Source organism: Salvelinus fontinalis, chromosome 41 (genome assembly GCF_029448725.1).
Source record: "Salvelinus fontinalis isolate EN_2023a chromosome 41, ASM2944872v1, whole genome shotgun sequence".
Classification (NCBI taxonomy): Eukaryota; Metazoa; Chordata; class Actinopteri; order Salmoniformes; family Salmonidae; genus Salvelinus; species Salvelinus fontinalis.
Window position 1 is genome coordinate 23577057 of NC_074705.1, and position 16801 is coordinate 23593857.

The 16801-nt window shown below is 47.6% G+C and overlaps 2 protein-coding genes across 4 annotated transcripts in view; both read left to right on the forward strand.

Annotated features, from left to right (window-relative positions):
• Positions 1-8447, forward strand: part of LOC129840487 (runt-related transcription factor 1-like) — a 47850-nt gene extending 39403 nt beyond the window's left edge. The window contains exons 6-8 of one of the 2 annotated variants that reach the window (XM_055908403.1): positions 207-407; positions 6602-6748; positions 6874-8447. In XM_055908403.1, coding sequence (XP_055764378.1) covers positions 207-407; positions 6602-6748; positions 6874-7382 — 857 coding nt within the window. In that variant the 3' untranslated portion in view covers positions 7383-8447. The remainder of the gene's footprint in view (positions 1-206; positions 408-6601; positions 6749-6873) is intronic. The other variant, XM_055908404.1, reaches the window with a different exon arrangement.
• A 4342-nt stretch (positions 8448-12789) lies between these two features.
• LOC129840580 (protein downstream neighbor of son homolog) lies at positions 12790-16772 on the forward strand. Of its 2 annotated transcripts, none has more exons than XM_055908561.1 (8): positions 12790-13344; positions 13578-13658; positions 13893-14093; positions 14247-14425; positions 14528-14706; positions 14946-15361; positions 15657-15860; positions 16101-16772. In XM_055908561.1, exons 1-8 carry the CDS (start codon positions 12925-12927, stop codon positions 16236-16238), a joined length of 1818 nt encoding a protein of 605 aa, XP_055764536.1. In that variant the 5' UTR covers positions 12790-12924; the 3' UTR covers positions 16239-16772. The 2 variants fall into 2 exon arrangements, with proteins under 2 accessions (XP_055764536.1, XP_055764538.1); XM_055908563.1 differs by having other exon boundaries at positions 16110-16772.
• Positions 16773-16801: the final 29 nt, after the last annotated feature.

The following is a 16801-nucleotide window of genomic DNA, read 5'->3' on the forward strand; positions in this document are numbered from 1 at the left end:
AGAAGACAGACAGACAGACAGACAGACAGGCAGGCAGGCAGGCAGACAGACAGACAGACAGACAGACAGACAGACAGACAGACAGACAGACAGACAGACGGACAGACAGGCAGGCAGGCAGACAGACAGGCAGGCAGGCAGACAGACAGACAGAGGGATTGATTGATTGATGGAGAGTGTATGCGTTTCTGCCTGCGTGTGTGTAGGCCACAGACAGAAGCTGGAGGATGTGAAGACGGGAGCATTGGCCTTCTCCGAGCGTCTGAGTGAGCTGGAGCAGCTAAGGCGGAGCTCCATGAGGGTCACGCCCCCTCACCATCATCACCACCACGCCCCCACTCCCAATCCCCGGCCCGCCCTGAACCCGGCCCAGTTCAGCAACCCCACACACCACACACAGATACCAGGTGAGTCTTCTCTCATGGTACCACATACACCCACGGTGCATAGGCTACATGCTAACTGTCATCACACAGTGAAATCACTGGCATTATGCCTCCACATACGTAGCAAACAACACTCAAACAATGTGTAAGAGAGCAGGAGAGAAGAGGCCCAACCAGTTTGTTTTTCACATATTTTTCTGTGTATATTTCTCTAAGCCGTGTTTTCTTTAACTCTGGGTTTGGAAAGACCAGTACTTCCTTTTTTGTGGTTTTAGCCAATCCTATTGCGGTTAACGTGTGGCACTAGAGCCTCTGACACACACGCCCGCAGTTTCTGTTCCTCTTCTCCAGAAGTGTTGTGTGTGTATGTCTGTGTGTGTGTGTTGGCCAGTATATGTAGACCGTTGTAGTGAGGAAGCAGGCCAGGGAGGAGAGGAGGAAGTGAGAGTCAGCTGACAGGAAGTAGAAGTGTGTGAAAAAACCCTAAATTAAAATCTAAACACGCAATACTCCAGTGGAGGCTGCTGAGGGGAGGACGGCTCATAATAATGTCTGGAACGGAGCAAATGGAATGGCATCAAACACATAGAAATCATGGAAATCATGTGTTTGATGTATTTGATACCATTCCTCTCCAGCCATTACCATGAGCCCGTTCTCCCCAATTAAGGTGCCACCAGCCTCCTGTGCAATACACTACAGTATATAAGGGAGTCATTCACATTACACGTAAGCGACCAGCAAAATATTTACATTGACAGGAATTAGCTATGTCTCCAAAAGTGATGTCAACAAATGACATGAGATGGAGATGGAATCAGAGATGGGTGTATGGAGAGATGGAGAAAGAGGAGGGAGGTAAAGAGAGATGGAAAGACGAAGAGAGAGATGAAATACCCCAAAAGATACATGAGACGCGAGAGAGAAACAGAGGGATAAGCATGGATGGATAGAAGGAGAGGAGTCAGAAAGAGAGGGGCAGGCCCCAGTCCTTCCTGTCTGGTGTGTCTCTCTGATCCTGAGGCCACAAAAATAGCAACAGGAGCACTGCCAGCGGAAACCGTTATTAAGTCATTCAAGACCTCTCTCTTTCCCTCCCTCTCTCTCTTTCCCTCCCTCTCTCTCTTTCCCTCCCTCTCTCTCTTTCCCTCTCTCTCTCTCTCTTCCCCTCTCTCTTTCCCTCCCTCTCTCTCTTTCCCTCCCTCTCTCTCTTTCCCTCCCTCTCTCTCTTTCCCTCCCTCTCTCAATTTCCCTCCCTCTCTCTCTTTCCCTCCATCTCTCTTTCCCTCCCTCCCTCTCTCTCTTTCCCTGTCTCTCTCTTTCCCTCCCTCCCTCTCTCTTTCCCTCCCTCCCTCTCTCTCTTTCCCTGTCTCTCTCTTTCCCTCCATCCCTCTCTTTCCCTCCCTCTCTCTCTTTCCCTCCCTCTTTCTCTCCTACTTCTCTTTTCATATCTGTGAAAATCTGAGGCAGCTGGGGCCATGGGCTGGGTGTATGTGTGTGTCAGAGGCAGCTCTGTGTGTGTGTGTGTGTGTGTGTGTGTGTGTGTGTGTGTGTGTGTGTGTGTGTGTGTGTGTGTGTGTGTGTGTGTGTGTGTGTGTGTGTGTGTGTGTGTGTGTGTGTGTGTGTGTGTGTGTGTGTGTCCAGTCTGGTTGTCAGTATGTGGCGTGCCAACCAGAGTGGGTTGGCATGCAGTCAGTGTGGGGTCTGTCCTGAGGCTATGGGCTTTGTGTGTGTCAGTGAGTGGGTGGGTGGGTGAGTATGTGTGTAGGAGTGTGTTCTCTCCATCCAGTGTGTGCCAGCTGAGGCCACCTGACCGATTCCATTTGCCCTATCTGTCCAAATGTAATCTTGGACACCCAGAAATAAAACGCTATTGCGTCAGATGCTCTAATTAAGTTCTGGGGGGGTACGTGTTAGAAAATGAACTAACGAGACTAGAGAAGTCTCCACCCCCAAGACGGAAACTCTCAGTCACCTTCGGGCCTATCAGCCAAATGTCCCCTCCCATTCCGAAATTACATTTGAAAGATGTGAGCACCTGCGAAATCGGGATTTGTCCAAATGATGAGTCTGTTGGCAGATGCTACTACCTGTTATGTTACGAGCATCTGTCCACGAGAGATTGGTCCAAATGGGACACTCTCGGTATCTTTGTAAAACTATAGAACAAGAGACGGTGATAGAGAGCAAGAGAGAGAGAGTAAATCATGATTCATTTTTCAGTCTCTGTGTGTGTGTGTGTGTGTGTGTGTGTGTGTGTGTGTGTGTGTGTGTGTGTGTGTGTGTGTGTGTGTGTGTGTGTGTGTGTGTGTGTGTGTGTGTGTGTGTGTGTGTGTGTAAAGCTTACCGTATGCGTGTAGGCGAGTGACTGTGCATATGTCTACATGTGTGTGGGAATGCAGTAAAAATGAATGAACCACAGCAGCAGCAGCCCCGGATACACAGACCCGCCTCCAGCCACCCACCCAGCCATGTGTGACTCCTGCCCCAGATCAGAGCTCCGAAGCCTGGGGAGGGGAGCCAAGAAAGGAGGGGGTCTTGGCACTGGGCCTAGGCCTCAGTGTTTTGTTCTTGGGGGAGCTGGCTGCACTTAAAAAGGCCATTGACGTCTTGGCTGCTGTGTGCAATTTGCTTCCCCTCTCTGTCTGCAGAGTATGTGGGACACACACACACACATACATACACGTACACACTCTTGTCTGCGAGTCTGCGGGCGATCACTGGCATTTATTGGACCACAGGGAAAAGAACCGGCTGCCTAAGAGCACGCACACACACACACACACAACCCCCCCTTCCTATGCCCCCTCACTAGGCTAATCACTTCCTCTCCTCTCTGTCTCCATCTGACCATCTCTCTCTCCATCTTTCTCTTCTTTATTCCCTCTTCCTCTCCCTTCCTCTCTCTTCCACTCTTCCCACTCACTCCTTCTCTCTCTATCTTTCTGTCCATCATCATGTCCTGGATCTTTTACTATTTACTCCTTCTCTCTTCTCTGCCTCCCAGCTCAGCCCAGGTGTAGTTAGTGATGGTGTGGTGAGTGGTGGTGTAGTTAGTGAAGGTGTAGTGAGTGATGGTCTAGTCTAGTGAGTGGTGGTGTAGTTAGTGATGGTGTAGTGAGTGAAGGTGTAGTGAGTGATGGTCTAGTCTAGTGAGTGGTGTTGTAGTTAGTGATTGTGTAGTGAGTGAAGGTGTAGTGAGTGAAGGTGTAGTGAGTGATGGTCTAGTCTAGTGAGTGGTGGTGTAGTTAGTGATGGTGTAGTGAGTGAAGGTGTAGTGAGTGATGGTCTAGTCTAGTGAGTGGTGGTGTAGTTAGTGATGGTGTAGTGAGTGAAGGTGTAGTGAGTGAGTGGTGGTGTAGTGAGTGATGGTCTAGTCTAGTGAGTGGTGGTGTAGTTAGTGATGGTCTAGTCTAGTGAGTGGTGGTGTAGTTAGTGATGGTGTAGTGAGTGAAGGTGTAGTGAGTGATGGTCTAGTCTAGTGAGTGGTGGTGTAGTTAGTGATGGTGTAGTGAGTGAAGGTGTAGTGAGTGAGTGGTGGTGTAGTGAGTGATGGTCTAGTCTAGTGAGTGGTGGTGTAGTTAGTGATGGTCTAGTCTAGTGAGTGGTGGTGTAGTTAGTGATGGTGTAGTGAGTGATGGTCTAGTCTAGTGAGCGGTGGTGTAGTGAGTGATGGTCTAGTCTAGTGAGTGGTGGTGTAGTTAGTGATGGTGTAGTGAGTGATGGTCTAGTCTAGTGAGTGGTGGTGTAGTGAGTGATCGTGTAGTGAGTGGTAGTGTAGTGAGTGATGGTGTGGTGAGTGAAGGTGTAGTGAGTGATGGTCTAGTCTAGTGAGTGGTGGTGTTGTGAGTGATCGTGTAGTGAGTGGTGGTGTAGTTAGTGATGGTGTAGTAAGTGATGGTCTAGTCTAGTGAGTGGTGGTGTAGTGAGTGATCGTGTAGTGAGTGGTGGTGTGGTGAGTAAAGGTGTAATGAGTGATGTAGTGGGTAAAGGTGTAATGAGTGATGTAGTGGGTGAAGGTGTAATGAGTGATGTAGTGAGTAAAGGTGTAATGAGTGGTGTAGTGGGTAAAGGTATAATGAGTGATGTAGTGAGTAAAGGTGTAATGAGTGATGTAATGAGTAAAGGTGTAGTGAGTGATGTAGTGGGTGAAGGTGTAATGAGTGATGTAGTGAGTAAAGGTGTAATGAGTGATGTAATGAGTAAAGGTGTAGTGAGTGATGTAGTGGGTAAAGGTGTAGTGAGTAAAGGTGTAATGAGTGATGTAGTGAGTAAAGGTGTAATGAGTAATGTAATGAGTAAAGGTGTAGTGAGTGATGTAGTGGGTAAAGGTGTAGTGAGTAAAGGTGTAATGAGTGATGTAGTGAGTAAAGGTGTAATGAGTAAAGGTGTAGTGAGTAAAGGTGTAGTGAGTGAAGGTGTAGTGAGTAAAGATGTAGTGGGTAAAGGTGTAATGAGTAAAGGTGTAGTGAGTAAAGGTGTAGTGAGTGAAGGTGTAGTGAGTAAAGATGTAGTGAGTGAAGGTGTAGTGAATAAAGATGTAGTGGGTAAAGGTGTAATGAGTAAAGGTGTAATGAGTAAAGGTGTAGTGAGTGAAGGTGTAGTGAGTAAAGATGTAGTGGGTAAAGGTGTAATGAGTAAAGGTGTAGTGAGTGAAGGTGTAGTGAGTAAAGATGTAGTGGGTAAAGGTGTAATGAGTAAAGGTGTAGTGAGTGAAGGTGTAGTGAGTAAAGATGTAGTGGGTAAAGGTGTAATGAGTAAAGGTGTAATGAGTAAAGGTGTAGTGAGTGAAGGTGTAGTGAGTAAAGGTGTAATGAGTAAAGGTGTAATGAGTAAAGGTGTAATGAGTGATGTAGTGAGTAAAGATGTAGGGAGTGAAGGTGTAGTGAGTAAAGATGTAGTGAGTAAAGGTGTAATGAGTGATGTAGTGAGTAAAGGTGTAGTGAGTAAAGGTGTAATGAGTGATGTAGTGGGTAAAGGTGTAATGAGTAAAGGTGTAGTGAGTAAAGGTGTAGTGAGTGAAGGTGTAGTGAGTGATGTAGTGGGTAAAGGTGTAATGAGTAAAGGTGTAGTGAGTAAAGGTGTAGTGAGTGAAGGTGTAGTGAGTAAAGATGTAGTGGGTAAAGGTGTAATGAGTGATGTAGTGAGTAAAGGTGTAATGAGTAAAGGTGTAGTGAGTAAAGGTGTAGTGAGTGAAGGTGTAGTGAGTTATGTAGTGAGTAAAGGTGTAATGAGTGATGTAGTGAGTAAAAGTGTAATGAGTAAAGGTGTAGTGAGTAAAGGTGTAGTGAGTGATGTAATGGGTAAAGGTGTAGTGAGTAAAGGTGTAGTGAGTAAAGGTGTACTGAGTAAAGGTGTAGTGAGTAAAGGTGTAGTGAGTGATGTAATGGGTAAAGGTGTAATGAGTGATGTAGTGAGTAAAGGTGTAATGAGTAAAGGTGTAATGAGTAAAGGTGTAATGAGTAAAGGTGTAGTGAGTGAAGGTGTAGTGAGTTATGTAGTGGGTAAAGGTGTAATGAGTAAAGGTGTAGTGAGTGAAGGTGTAGTGAGTGATGTAGTGGGTAAAGGTGTAGTGAGTGATGTAGTGAGTGAAGGTGTTGTGAGTAAAGATGTAGTGGGTAAAGGTGTAATGAGTAAAGGTGTAGTGAGTGATGTAGTGAGTGAAGGTGTAGTGCACAGGTGTCAAACTCATTCCACGGGGGGCCGAGTGTCTGCGGGTTTTCGCTCCTCCCTTGTACTTGATTGATGAATTAACATCACTAATTAGTTAGGAACTCCCCACACCTGGTTGTCTAGGGCTTTATTGAAAGGAAAAACCAAAAACCTGCAGACACTAGGCCCTCCGTGGAATGAGTTTGACACCCCTGGTGTAGTGAGTGAAAGTGTAGTGAGTGATGTAGTGAATAAAGGTGTAGTGAGTGAAGGTGTTGAGAGTTTTACACACTCACATAAAACTAAGTCACTCACATCTCTCTTCAATCACATCCAGTATATACATCTATAATGTTTCAGTTTCTACCTGTTCAGTTTCTACCTGTGTGTGTGTGTGTGTGTGTGTGTGTGTGTGTGTGTGTGTGTGTGTGTGTGTGTGTGTGTGTGTGTGTGTGTGACCATCTCTCAACGTGTGTGTCTGTGGGTGGTGGGATGGGCAGAAGACATATTTCCATTCTAATGAAATTAATGAATAAAGTATCTGTTCTATTCTAATCTCTCAGACTCTAGGCAGATGCAGACATCTCCGTCGTGGTCCTATGAGCAGTCCTACCCCTACCTGGGTCAGATAACCACGCCCACCGTCCACTCAACCACGCCCATCTCACCCAGCCGCTCCTCCCTCAGTGACCTGTCCAGCCGCCTCTCAGGTAACACACAACCACTCATTCACCCGCTGCCGACTGACCCGTAGTGTTCTCTGACAGTCATCGATCTCTCTCATTCACTTCCAGCTTCCACTCTAACCTCTAACCCCTGACCTCTCCCCCTACAGGCCCTGACCTCACAGCCTTCAGCGACCCCCGTATGTCCCTGGATCGCCCGTTCTCCTCCCTGGCCTCGCTTCCTGACAGCCGCTACTCTGACCCCCGCATGCACTACCCTACTGGGGCCTTCACATACACCCCTACCCCTGTATCCAACGGCGCCATCGGACTCACCATGGCAACCACCCCTGCTGGGCGCTACCACACCTACCTCCCCCCACCCTACCCCACAAACGCCCCCCAGGGCCAAGGTGGACCCTTCCAGGCCGGTTCCTCTCCCTACCACCTGTACTATAGCACGGCCGCTGGGTCTTACCAATTCTCCATGATGGCGGGGGGAGGCGGGGAGCGGTCTCCTCCGAGGATATTCCCTCCCTGCACCAACGCATCCACAGGCTCCTCCCTCCTGCACCCGTCTCTGCCAAATCAGAGCGAAGGGGTGGGGGTGGAAGCGGAGGGAAGTCACAGTAGCTCCCCTACCAATATGGTACCCGAGGCCGTATGGCGGCCATATTGAGCACGGCAGCGGGGTTGACAAATGATTGACGGACTTGCTGGCTATTTGGAGTGGAGAAGGGGCTTTCACGGAGCGTTCCTATTGGATCATTAGAATGATCAAGGAACAAATTGAGGAAGGAACAGAAACAGGGTGCCATTTTACACCGAGGAGCATGCAGCAGCACTGAACTGAAAAGAATTCAGCTTTGTTTTATAAAAGGATTGTTTGCCATGGTTAGGATTGTTGTTGGTATTATGAATTACTCGTGGCCAAAAATACAATGGGTGATTTTTATGTGTGCCACAGGAACTCCCCTCATATCCCACCTCCCCTTGTACCTCCGCCCCCTCTCCTCCCTTATCCCCCTCCCCCCTCGTTCAAAATGGAGAGAGTGCTGTTAATGTAAATGATGGCCAGCCAAGATCTGTGTCTGTTCTGTCATGTTTGTATTGGTTTATGGCCGTGATATTGTCTGCACTGATCTACAATCAGCACTGTTAGTCGATTCACAATGGTTAAGGGTAGGAATTTACTGGGAATGCTGTACCCAGTTCAGTGCTTATGGACATTGTACTGTCACACCAAACTATAACAGTTCGTTTGCTTTATGATTCCTTAATTTATTCTCTTACAATACCTTTTTGGTTGTACTGTGTGTGTGTGTGTGTGTGTGTGTGTGTGTGTGTGTGTGTGTGTGTGTGTGTGTGTGTGTGTGTGTGTGTGTGTGTGTGTGTGTGTGTGTGTGTGTGTGTGTGTGTGTGTGTGTGTGTGTGTGTGTCTGTGTGTGTGAGAAGGAACAGATAAGGCCTACATTGCCACATGATTCACCTCATATTTGTAAATAGTCTTGAAATGTAAATGACGACATTGTCCATGTTTGATGACATCATGGCCTCCCACACAGGTATGTCACAGCAACATCAAATACGCCTTTTCTCACATTTTGCTTTACTTTATGAATATAAATATTGTTGTAAAGAAAATAAAACCAGTCTTTTTGTATTTTCTCTAAATCTCTCTCTCCCACTCTCTGTCGCAATCTCTCTCTCTCCCTTTTCCTCTCTCATATTGGGCTGAAGGGAAAGGGACTTGTTGGCACTGGAATCTGTGCCAACATTCGCCCCCCTCCTAAGCACACACACACAGCCTTATGCTATTCCTGACCCAGGAAGAATTTACACAGGCAACCAGACAAGCCCTGGCCTGCCCTCTCTGCCACTCTATGTTTCCAGAAAGACAAACGCACGCTTCATTAAAATACACACTGATATGGGCGGGTACACAGACACTCACAAAGACTTCTTAAATGTACTGTAAACACACAGAGACACACACAAACTGGCACACGGACTGCTAAATAAAGGCGAACCTGTCCAGACAGTGGGAACACAGAGCGTGGCTGTTAGGTCTGTGTTATAATCCTTCTCCAGGACTCAGGCCAAGGTCCATAAAACAACACAGTCTCCAGGAGCTGAGGGCAGTGGGGTGGGAGAGACACAGAAACACGGTCTCCAGGAGAAGAGGGCAGTGGGGTGGGAGAGACACAGAAACACAGTCTCCAGGAGCTGAGGGCAGTGGGGTGGGAGAGACATAGAAATACAGTCTCCAGGAGAAGAGGGCAGTGGGGTGGGAGAGACACAGAAACACAGTCTCCAGGAGAAGAGGGCAGTGGGGTGGGAGAGACACAGAAACACAGTCTCCAGGAGCTGAGGGCAGTGGGGTGGGAGAGACACAGAAATACAGTCTCCAGGAGAAGAGGGCAGTGGGGTGGGAGAGACACAGAAACACAGTCTCCAGGAGAAGAGGGCAGTGGGGTGGGAGAGACACAGAAACACAGTCTCCAGGAGAAGAGGGCAGTGGGGTGGGAGAGACACAGAAACACAGTCTCCAGGAGAAGAGGGCAGTGGGGTGGGAGAGACACAGAAACACAGTCTCCAGGAGAAGAGGGCAGTGGGGTGGGAGAGACACAGAAATACAGTCTCCAGGAGAAGAGGGCAGTGGGGTGGGAGAGACACAGAAACAGTCTCCAGGAGAAGAGGGCAGTGGGGTGGGAGAGACACAGAAACAGTCTCCAGGAGAAGAGGGCAGTGGGGGGGAGAGACACAGAAACACAGTCTCCAGGAGAAGAGGGCAGTGGGGTGGGAGAGACACAGAAACACAGTCTCCAGGAGAAGAGGGCAGTGGGGTGGGAGAGACACAGAAACACAGTCTCCAGGAGAAGAGGGCAGTGGGGTGGGAGAGACACAGAAACACAGTCTCCAGGAGAAGAGGGCAGTGGGGTGGGAGAGACACAGAAACAGTCTCCAGGAGAAGAGGGCAGTGGGGGGGAGAGACACAGAAACACAGTCTCCAGGAGAAGAGGGCAGTGGGGTGGGAGAGACACAGAAACACAGTCTCCAGGAGAAGAGGGCAGTGGGGGGGGGGAGACACAGAAACACAGTCTCCAGGAGAAGAGGGCAGTGGGGTGGGAGAGACACAGAAATACAGTCTCCAGGAGAAGAGGGCAGTGGGGTGGGAGAGACACAGAAACACAGTCTCCAGGAGAAGAGGGCAGTGGGGTGGGAGAGACATAGAAACACAGTCTCCAGGAGAAGAGGGCAGTGGGGTGGGAGAGACACAGAAACACAGTCTCCAGGAGAAGAGGGCAGTGGGGTGGGAGAGACACAGAAACACAGTCTCCAGGAGAAGAGGGCAGTGGGGTGGGAGAGACACAGAAACAGTCTCCAGGAGAAGAGGGCAGTGGGGGGGAGAGACACAGAAACACAGTCTCCAGGAGAAGAGGGCAGTGGGGTGGGAGAGACACAGAAACACAGTCTCCAGGAGAAGAGGGCAGTGGGGGGGGAGAGACACAGAAACACAGTCTCCAGGAGAAGAGGGCAGTGGGGTGGGAGAGACACAGAAATACAGTCTCCAGGAGAAGAGGGCAGTGGGGTGGGAGAGACACAGAAACACAGTCTCCAGGAGAAGAGGGCAGTGGGGTGGGAGAGACACAGAAACACAGTCTCCAGGAGAAGAGGGCAGTGGGGTGGGAGAGACACAGAAACACAGTCTCCAGGAGAAGAGGGCAGTGGGGTGGGAGAGACACAGAAACACAGTCTCCAGGAGAAGAGGGCAGTGGGGTGGGAGAGACACAGAAACACAGTCTCCAGGAGAAGAGGGCAGTGGGGTGGGAGAGACACAGAAACACAGTCTCCAGGAGAAGAAGGTAGTGGGGTGGGAGAGACACAGAAACACAGTCTCCAGGAGAAGAGGGCAGTGGGGTGGGAGAGACACAGAAACACAGTCTCCAGGAGAAGAGGGCAGTGGGGTGGGAGAGACACAGAAATACAGTCTCCAGGAGAAGAGGGTAGTGGGGTGGGAGAGACACAGAAACACAGTCTCCAGGAGAAGAGGGCAGTGGGGTGGGAGAGACACAGAAATACAGTCTCCAGGAGAAGAGGGCAGTGGGGTGGGAGAGACACAGAAATACAGTCTCCAGGAGAAGAGGGCAGTGGGGTGGGAGAGACACAGAAATACAGTCTCCAGGAGAAGAGGGCAGTGGGGTGGGAGAGACACAGAAATACAGTCTCCAGGAGCTGAGGGCAGTGGGGTGGGAGAGACACAGAAATACAGTCTCCAGGAGAAGAGGGCAGTGGGGTGGGAGAGACACAGAAACACAGTCTCCAGGAGAAGAGGGCAGTGGGGTGGGAGAGACACAGAAATACAGTCTCCAGGAGAAGAGGGCAGTGGGGTGGGAGAGACACAGAAACAGTCTCCAGGAGAAGAGGGCAGTGGGGTGGGAGAGACACAGAAACACAGTCTCCAGGAGAAGAGGGCAGTGGGGTGGGAGAGACAGAAACACAGTCTATGATACTATAATACACCACTATTCACTGTCAGTCTATAATATAGCCTATGATATTTTTTTATCCAAAACCAAGGAGTTCATCTAGGTATTTATTATGTGTTCCAAGCAGGGTTCAAACTGATTAAAACCCACAACTCATGTGTTGCAACTGCAAGTAGGCCTACCTATAAACCAACTGAATCATTTACTTTGACATGTAACAAAGAATCAACAGACAAATAGGTCTATTCATCATAACTTGGTTAGGGGAACCTGATCATAAATCAACATTCAATGAGAACGAGTTGTAAATAGCGTCTCCTAATGAGGCCCACAGACTTTGTGGTGGTCTTATGAGAAACAGGCCAAACTTGATCTACGTATGGCTACCATGTCACGTTGATCTTCCTTTGAGGAAGTGTAGATCGATGATTAAATTGTAGTCGCAACTTTATCATCAGGGACGCATACTTTCCGTTGCTTTGTTTGAAGTTTCACCAGGGGTGTATTCAATCAGCCGATTCTGTGGTACCCGTTTTTTAAACGGAAGCAACGGAAATACATTTGCTAAACGTTTTGGAACTGTTTAGACTAATGATTACACCCCTGGTTTGTTTGACAATGCTCGCACATGTCCAGGTCAGTAAAAAATATCTGTATACAATTACAGGTGCACTAAACCCTTACACCCGCCTTATTATAGTCCATGTTGATATAGGGTCCTTTTTCCAATAGGCGTAGCCTACAAGCCAGAGGAACCGTTGAGGGGAACATCCACTGCCATCGGGAACGTGGGAAACGCATTAAACTAGTTTATCCTCGTTGATATTGGTAGCCTATGAGCGTGACATACTCGATCACAAGGAATAACCTGGAAAATGTTAGCTTTGCTGTTAGTCATGGCAGGTCAGAACACAGAAACAAACATATGTTGATGGCTGTGTGTTGATGTTCAAGGCCCAAAACAATCAATTACTCCTACTAACCTTGGGATACTTTTGACAGCACAAAAGTACTGTCTTTCCACCCAAATGACAGCCCAAATAATCGATTGACAAATTCGCTAATCCCTGAAAACCGTTAGAATCGCTGACGGACAGTTTCATTGGGTTCGGTTCAGCTATGAACGTGATTGATCACCAACAGTAATGATAAACGCTGAGAAATGATCGCTAACAAGAATTAACATACATACTATTAATCACTTTGACAAGAGGGAGAGAGGGGGTCGAGGGGACCGCTGATTGTTACTCGGACATAATGCAGATGTTAAAATCAAGAAATGAAAACATGTATTGAAATTACATACACATTATATCTTATGGATATATATTTTGTAATAATTAATGAAGCATAACAGGATATAGGATATAACTTTAATGTCTGAAGAAACATAAATTATATTGATTTGTTTTCCCGGCAGATTTAGAGAATCAGTGGCTTTATGCGATTGCAAAATTGGTCTTTCAGTTATAATTCTAGCCAGAAGATGGCGCCAAAGCATCTGAATTGTTGTTTGACTCGATGCGCGCTGGCGTAATATAAAACTCCTCCCCTGAAATTTTAGCGGGACTCTGACGTTCCACGCACGTCGCGCGCTAAATTTGTTTTGTGTTGAAGTCAATTCAAGGAACAACAACACAGAGGCGTATCGGCCGCACTCAACTATTTTAAGCGGCTTTCTTCTTCTTGTTTTCGGACCAAACTTTTTTTTCCCCCCATTATCCTTGCAAAATGTCACAACAAGCTGGTTACTCACCTAGTTTCAAAAGACCAGCTGAAATCCTGCGAATGCGGAGGAAGAGAGCCCGCAGCGAGGGTGTCAGTTCTGGCGGCCGAGGCGCGATTTCCAGCCCGTGTGAGGGTGCTTCTATATCCGCTGTTCGACCATTCTCCCCAGGACCTCTGTTCGGCCAGGGTCGCTCTGGAGGGGGAGTGAAGCGGAGAAACCCATTTGCTAGTATCGAGAACACCTTCAGCAGCCCAGCGAAGAAGAAAGGCTTTATTTACACTGATGACGACGCCGACTCTTCGGATTATGTGAAGCCGGGCGGCGCTGCAGGACTGGAGGGAGAGAAGTCAACAACAAGAACGCTGCCATTTAGTGAACGACTTCTTCAGGCAGAAGAACTAAGCAAAGACGTGCCCGGCAAGGTATGATATCACACGTTAATACATTGTGCAACAACAATAATAACGTTATTGTATTATTTTCCAGCAAACTACAGTATCTAGCCAACTGACACATGACATAGGTAATGTTAGTTAGTTAATGTAGTGTTAGCCAGCTACTGTATAGTTGTCAAATTGCTTTATCTGTTAAAGCATCGCACCTCGTGGTGATTTCACACCGCTGTTTTTGTTCTGATTTTTCTCTCTAACAACAGAAACCAACTTCTCTGTCTGAAGACGACTCACTGTTTGAAGATGAGGATTTGTTCCAGGAGGAGAGAACACCCATACTGAAGGTGAGTTCTATTCATTTCTCCATTCTCTTACTCCTTATGGACATGTCTCCAACTCCATTCTTGGAAAACTACCAAAAGCCTGCTACAATCATAGCTATCTACATTATAGACAGGCTGTGGAGTAGCTGGTGTGCAGGCTTTTATTCCATCCCATTCAACTATTCATGGCTACAGACTAACGTTAGAGGTTGTTTTGGTATTTTGTGAGTCAACATTTTGTCTTGTGTGTGTCAGAGTCCCCAGGCTGGTGCAGTAACCTCCATAGCGCCCCCTGCATGTGTGGAGTACCCTGCAGACTGGAGTCTGAAGACGCGTCTCCTTTTCACCTCCCTGCTCCCCTTCTCCTGGGCTGTACAGCCCAGAGCTACAGAGGAGGCCCAGGGTCTTACCCAGCACTGTAGAGGACAATACACTACTGTACCACAGAGTATACAGGTAGTGTTATACATGTTACACACACACAGACACACCAATGACAACCCCAAAGCAAAGGAGTACTGGTACCCGAGGAGCTTTACTAACAACACAAATATATTGTACTCAGTCTGTCTCTCACACTCTGATACTAACTTCTCTGTGTTCCTCTAGGACCCTCGGACATCTGCTGAGCTACGATGTGGGTTCCAGCAGTGTCTGCAGTTCTGGCAGCACCCGTCCCTGTCCTGGCTCTCTCTGTTCCCCCGGATAGGAGCAGAGAGAAGCTTCACTGGCAAGAATGTCCCCTGGGCCCAGGACATGGCACTTCAACAGAGCCTCATGAGTGAATGGTGAGTGGGCATCAGAGGGGAGTGTGTGTGTCTGTATTATTTCAAAAGCTTTAAATTATCTTAAACTCAACTCCTCTCTCTTCCCCCTCTCCTCTCTCCCAGGTCAGTGAGCCTGTCCTCCCTGTACAGTCTATTGAAGGCCAGACTGTGTCCATATTTCTATGTGTGTTCCTACCAGTTCACTGCTCTTTTCAGAGCCTCAGGACTGGCGGGGAACAGCAGCATCACTGCACTACTCACCCCAACCACTAGGGGGCTCAGAGAGGCCATGAAGGCAGATGGTGAGCTACAGTATATCCTTCAAGTTTATTATGTCATATGCACAGGATACACACATGGTGTTTACAGTAAGAACAGTAAGAAGTAAACAATACATCTAATAGAATAAACATTTAGCATTAGTATAAATACAGGAAGTCACTCAACAATATATCATGTAAAAGTGTGTTATTAAACATTTATATATGGTTATTCTAATCTTGATAGTAAAACATTTTCTGTCAAATACCTGTGGTTGTAGGTATTGAGTTCACACTCCCCCTGCTGGAAGAGAGGAAGAAGAGCAAGGAGCAGGGATCAACCTCACACAGCCAGGAGACAGATGGAGGAGAGGGGGAGACACTGTTTGAAGCCAGTGACAAGGAAGACGATGATGATGACGATGGTGGGTTTTCCTGGCTGGCGGAGATGGGAGTGCAGGATAAGATTAAGAAACCAGACAACATCTCCATCAAACTGCACAAAGAGCGCAACTCGGTGTGTTTAGACCACAAGCCAGAGTCTGTAGTCTGTGTGTCGGGAACGCACACCTTCACTCTCATCAACTTCCTCATCAACTGTAAGAGCCTGGTGGCAGGGGCTGGATCACAGGCAGGCCTGCCCCCCACCCTACTGGCCCCTACAGCCTTCAGAGGAGCTACGCTACACTCACTCAAGGTGAGACACACACTGCTGTAGACTGAACCCATCTGAGGAGCCTTACCTCCCACTTTTCAATTTATGAATGGAAATAACAAAAACTAGAAATGGAAATAACAAAAACTAGAAATGGAAATAACAAAAACTAGAAATGGAAATAACAAAAACTAGAAATGGAAATAACAAAAACTAGAAATGGAAATAACAAAAACTAGAAATGGAAATAACAGAAACTAGAAATGGAAGGTTTCAGAAGAAACGTTGCTGTGTGTAACAGAAATTATAAGCATGTTGCCTTGTGTCTGATTGTCAGGCGCGTAGTGTGAACGTGAAGACCCAGGTGCGTGCTGGGTACCAGGATGTGTGCAGTCTAGAGGTGACGGGACCCATAATGCCTCATTCTCTCCACGCCCTGACCCGCCTGCTTCGGCCTGCTCAGAGAGGAGGTTTCAGCACCGCACTCTACACACACGAACCCACTGCGGTCCTCAACACGCACACCACCACCAGGGAACAGGTCAGTCACACACACACAAACCCCCCACCGTACCGAACACACACACACCGCTAGAATAGAGGTGACACACACACACAGCTCAACTGTTATCCAAGTCACGACACCACTGTAATGGACTGGTATAAAGCCTCATAATTTTATCTCCGCAATTCAAAGTTAAATCATAATAAAAAATCCTTTGTACTTGTTTGTATATATTCTTCTCTTCCTCCCTCCTCTCTTCCTCTCTCCCTCTCCCAGGCTGAGCAGGCTGTAGAGCTGGATGGATGTGGTCTTCATCCCAGCACCATCCAGCAGCTCCGGGAGCCCTCTACCTTGGGGAAGTCTCCCCTCAGACAGCTCCACTTGAACAACTACTCCTACACATGGAAGTCCTGAGAGCAGCTCACCCTGCCTCTATCAGACTGCCCAGAGAGCACTGCTAGGTTACGTCCCAAATTGCACCCTTTTCTCTTTATAGTGAAATGATTTTGACCGGAGCCCAATAAAGTAGAGCACTATATTGGAAATAGGGTGCCATTTGGGACACAGCCTAGATGCCTTAGGTGGACCGTACCATTCCTACACTGCCGTATACTTACTGTCCATATCTGTCTGAATAGCCTGTCCACAAACTCCAGGTATGCTGGCAATTGTAGTTTTGCTAATTCCCTGTTCCCTGGACTACAACCCAATGACTGGTGGGAAATGGAGTTCTTGTACATGTAAAATTCCTGGATTTGCCATAATGAGTTGGATTTGGCTAAAACAGACTTGTGATTGATTTTAGACCCTGCCCTAAGATGTTTTTTTCTTGAACCATTTTTAATTTCTGTTTTAAGAGCTTTTATTTCAACATAATTGTTTTATATTAATGACATTATATCTCTGTACTGGTGCCATTTTATTGGATTAAATTAATTTGTCACTTGATTTTTCTGCTTGACTTATTTCCCCCCCTT

Excerpts from the sequence above, each read along its gene's own strand:
- LOC129840580 (XM_055908561.1), top strand. The coding sequence starts at position 12,925 with ATGTCACAACAAGCTGGTTACTCACCTAGTTTCAAAAGACCAGCTGAA. Across the intron at positions 14,094-14,246 it reads CTGTACCACAGAGTATACAG|GACCCTCGGACATCTGCTGA; the intron begins GTAGTGTTATAC and ends GTGTTCCTCTAG. Across the intron at positions 14,426-14,527 it reads CAGAGCCTCATGAGTGAATG|GTCAGTGAGCCTGTCCTCCC; the intron begins GTGAGTGGGCAT and ends CCTCTCTCCCAG.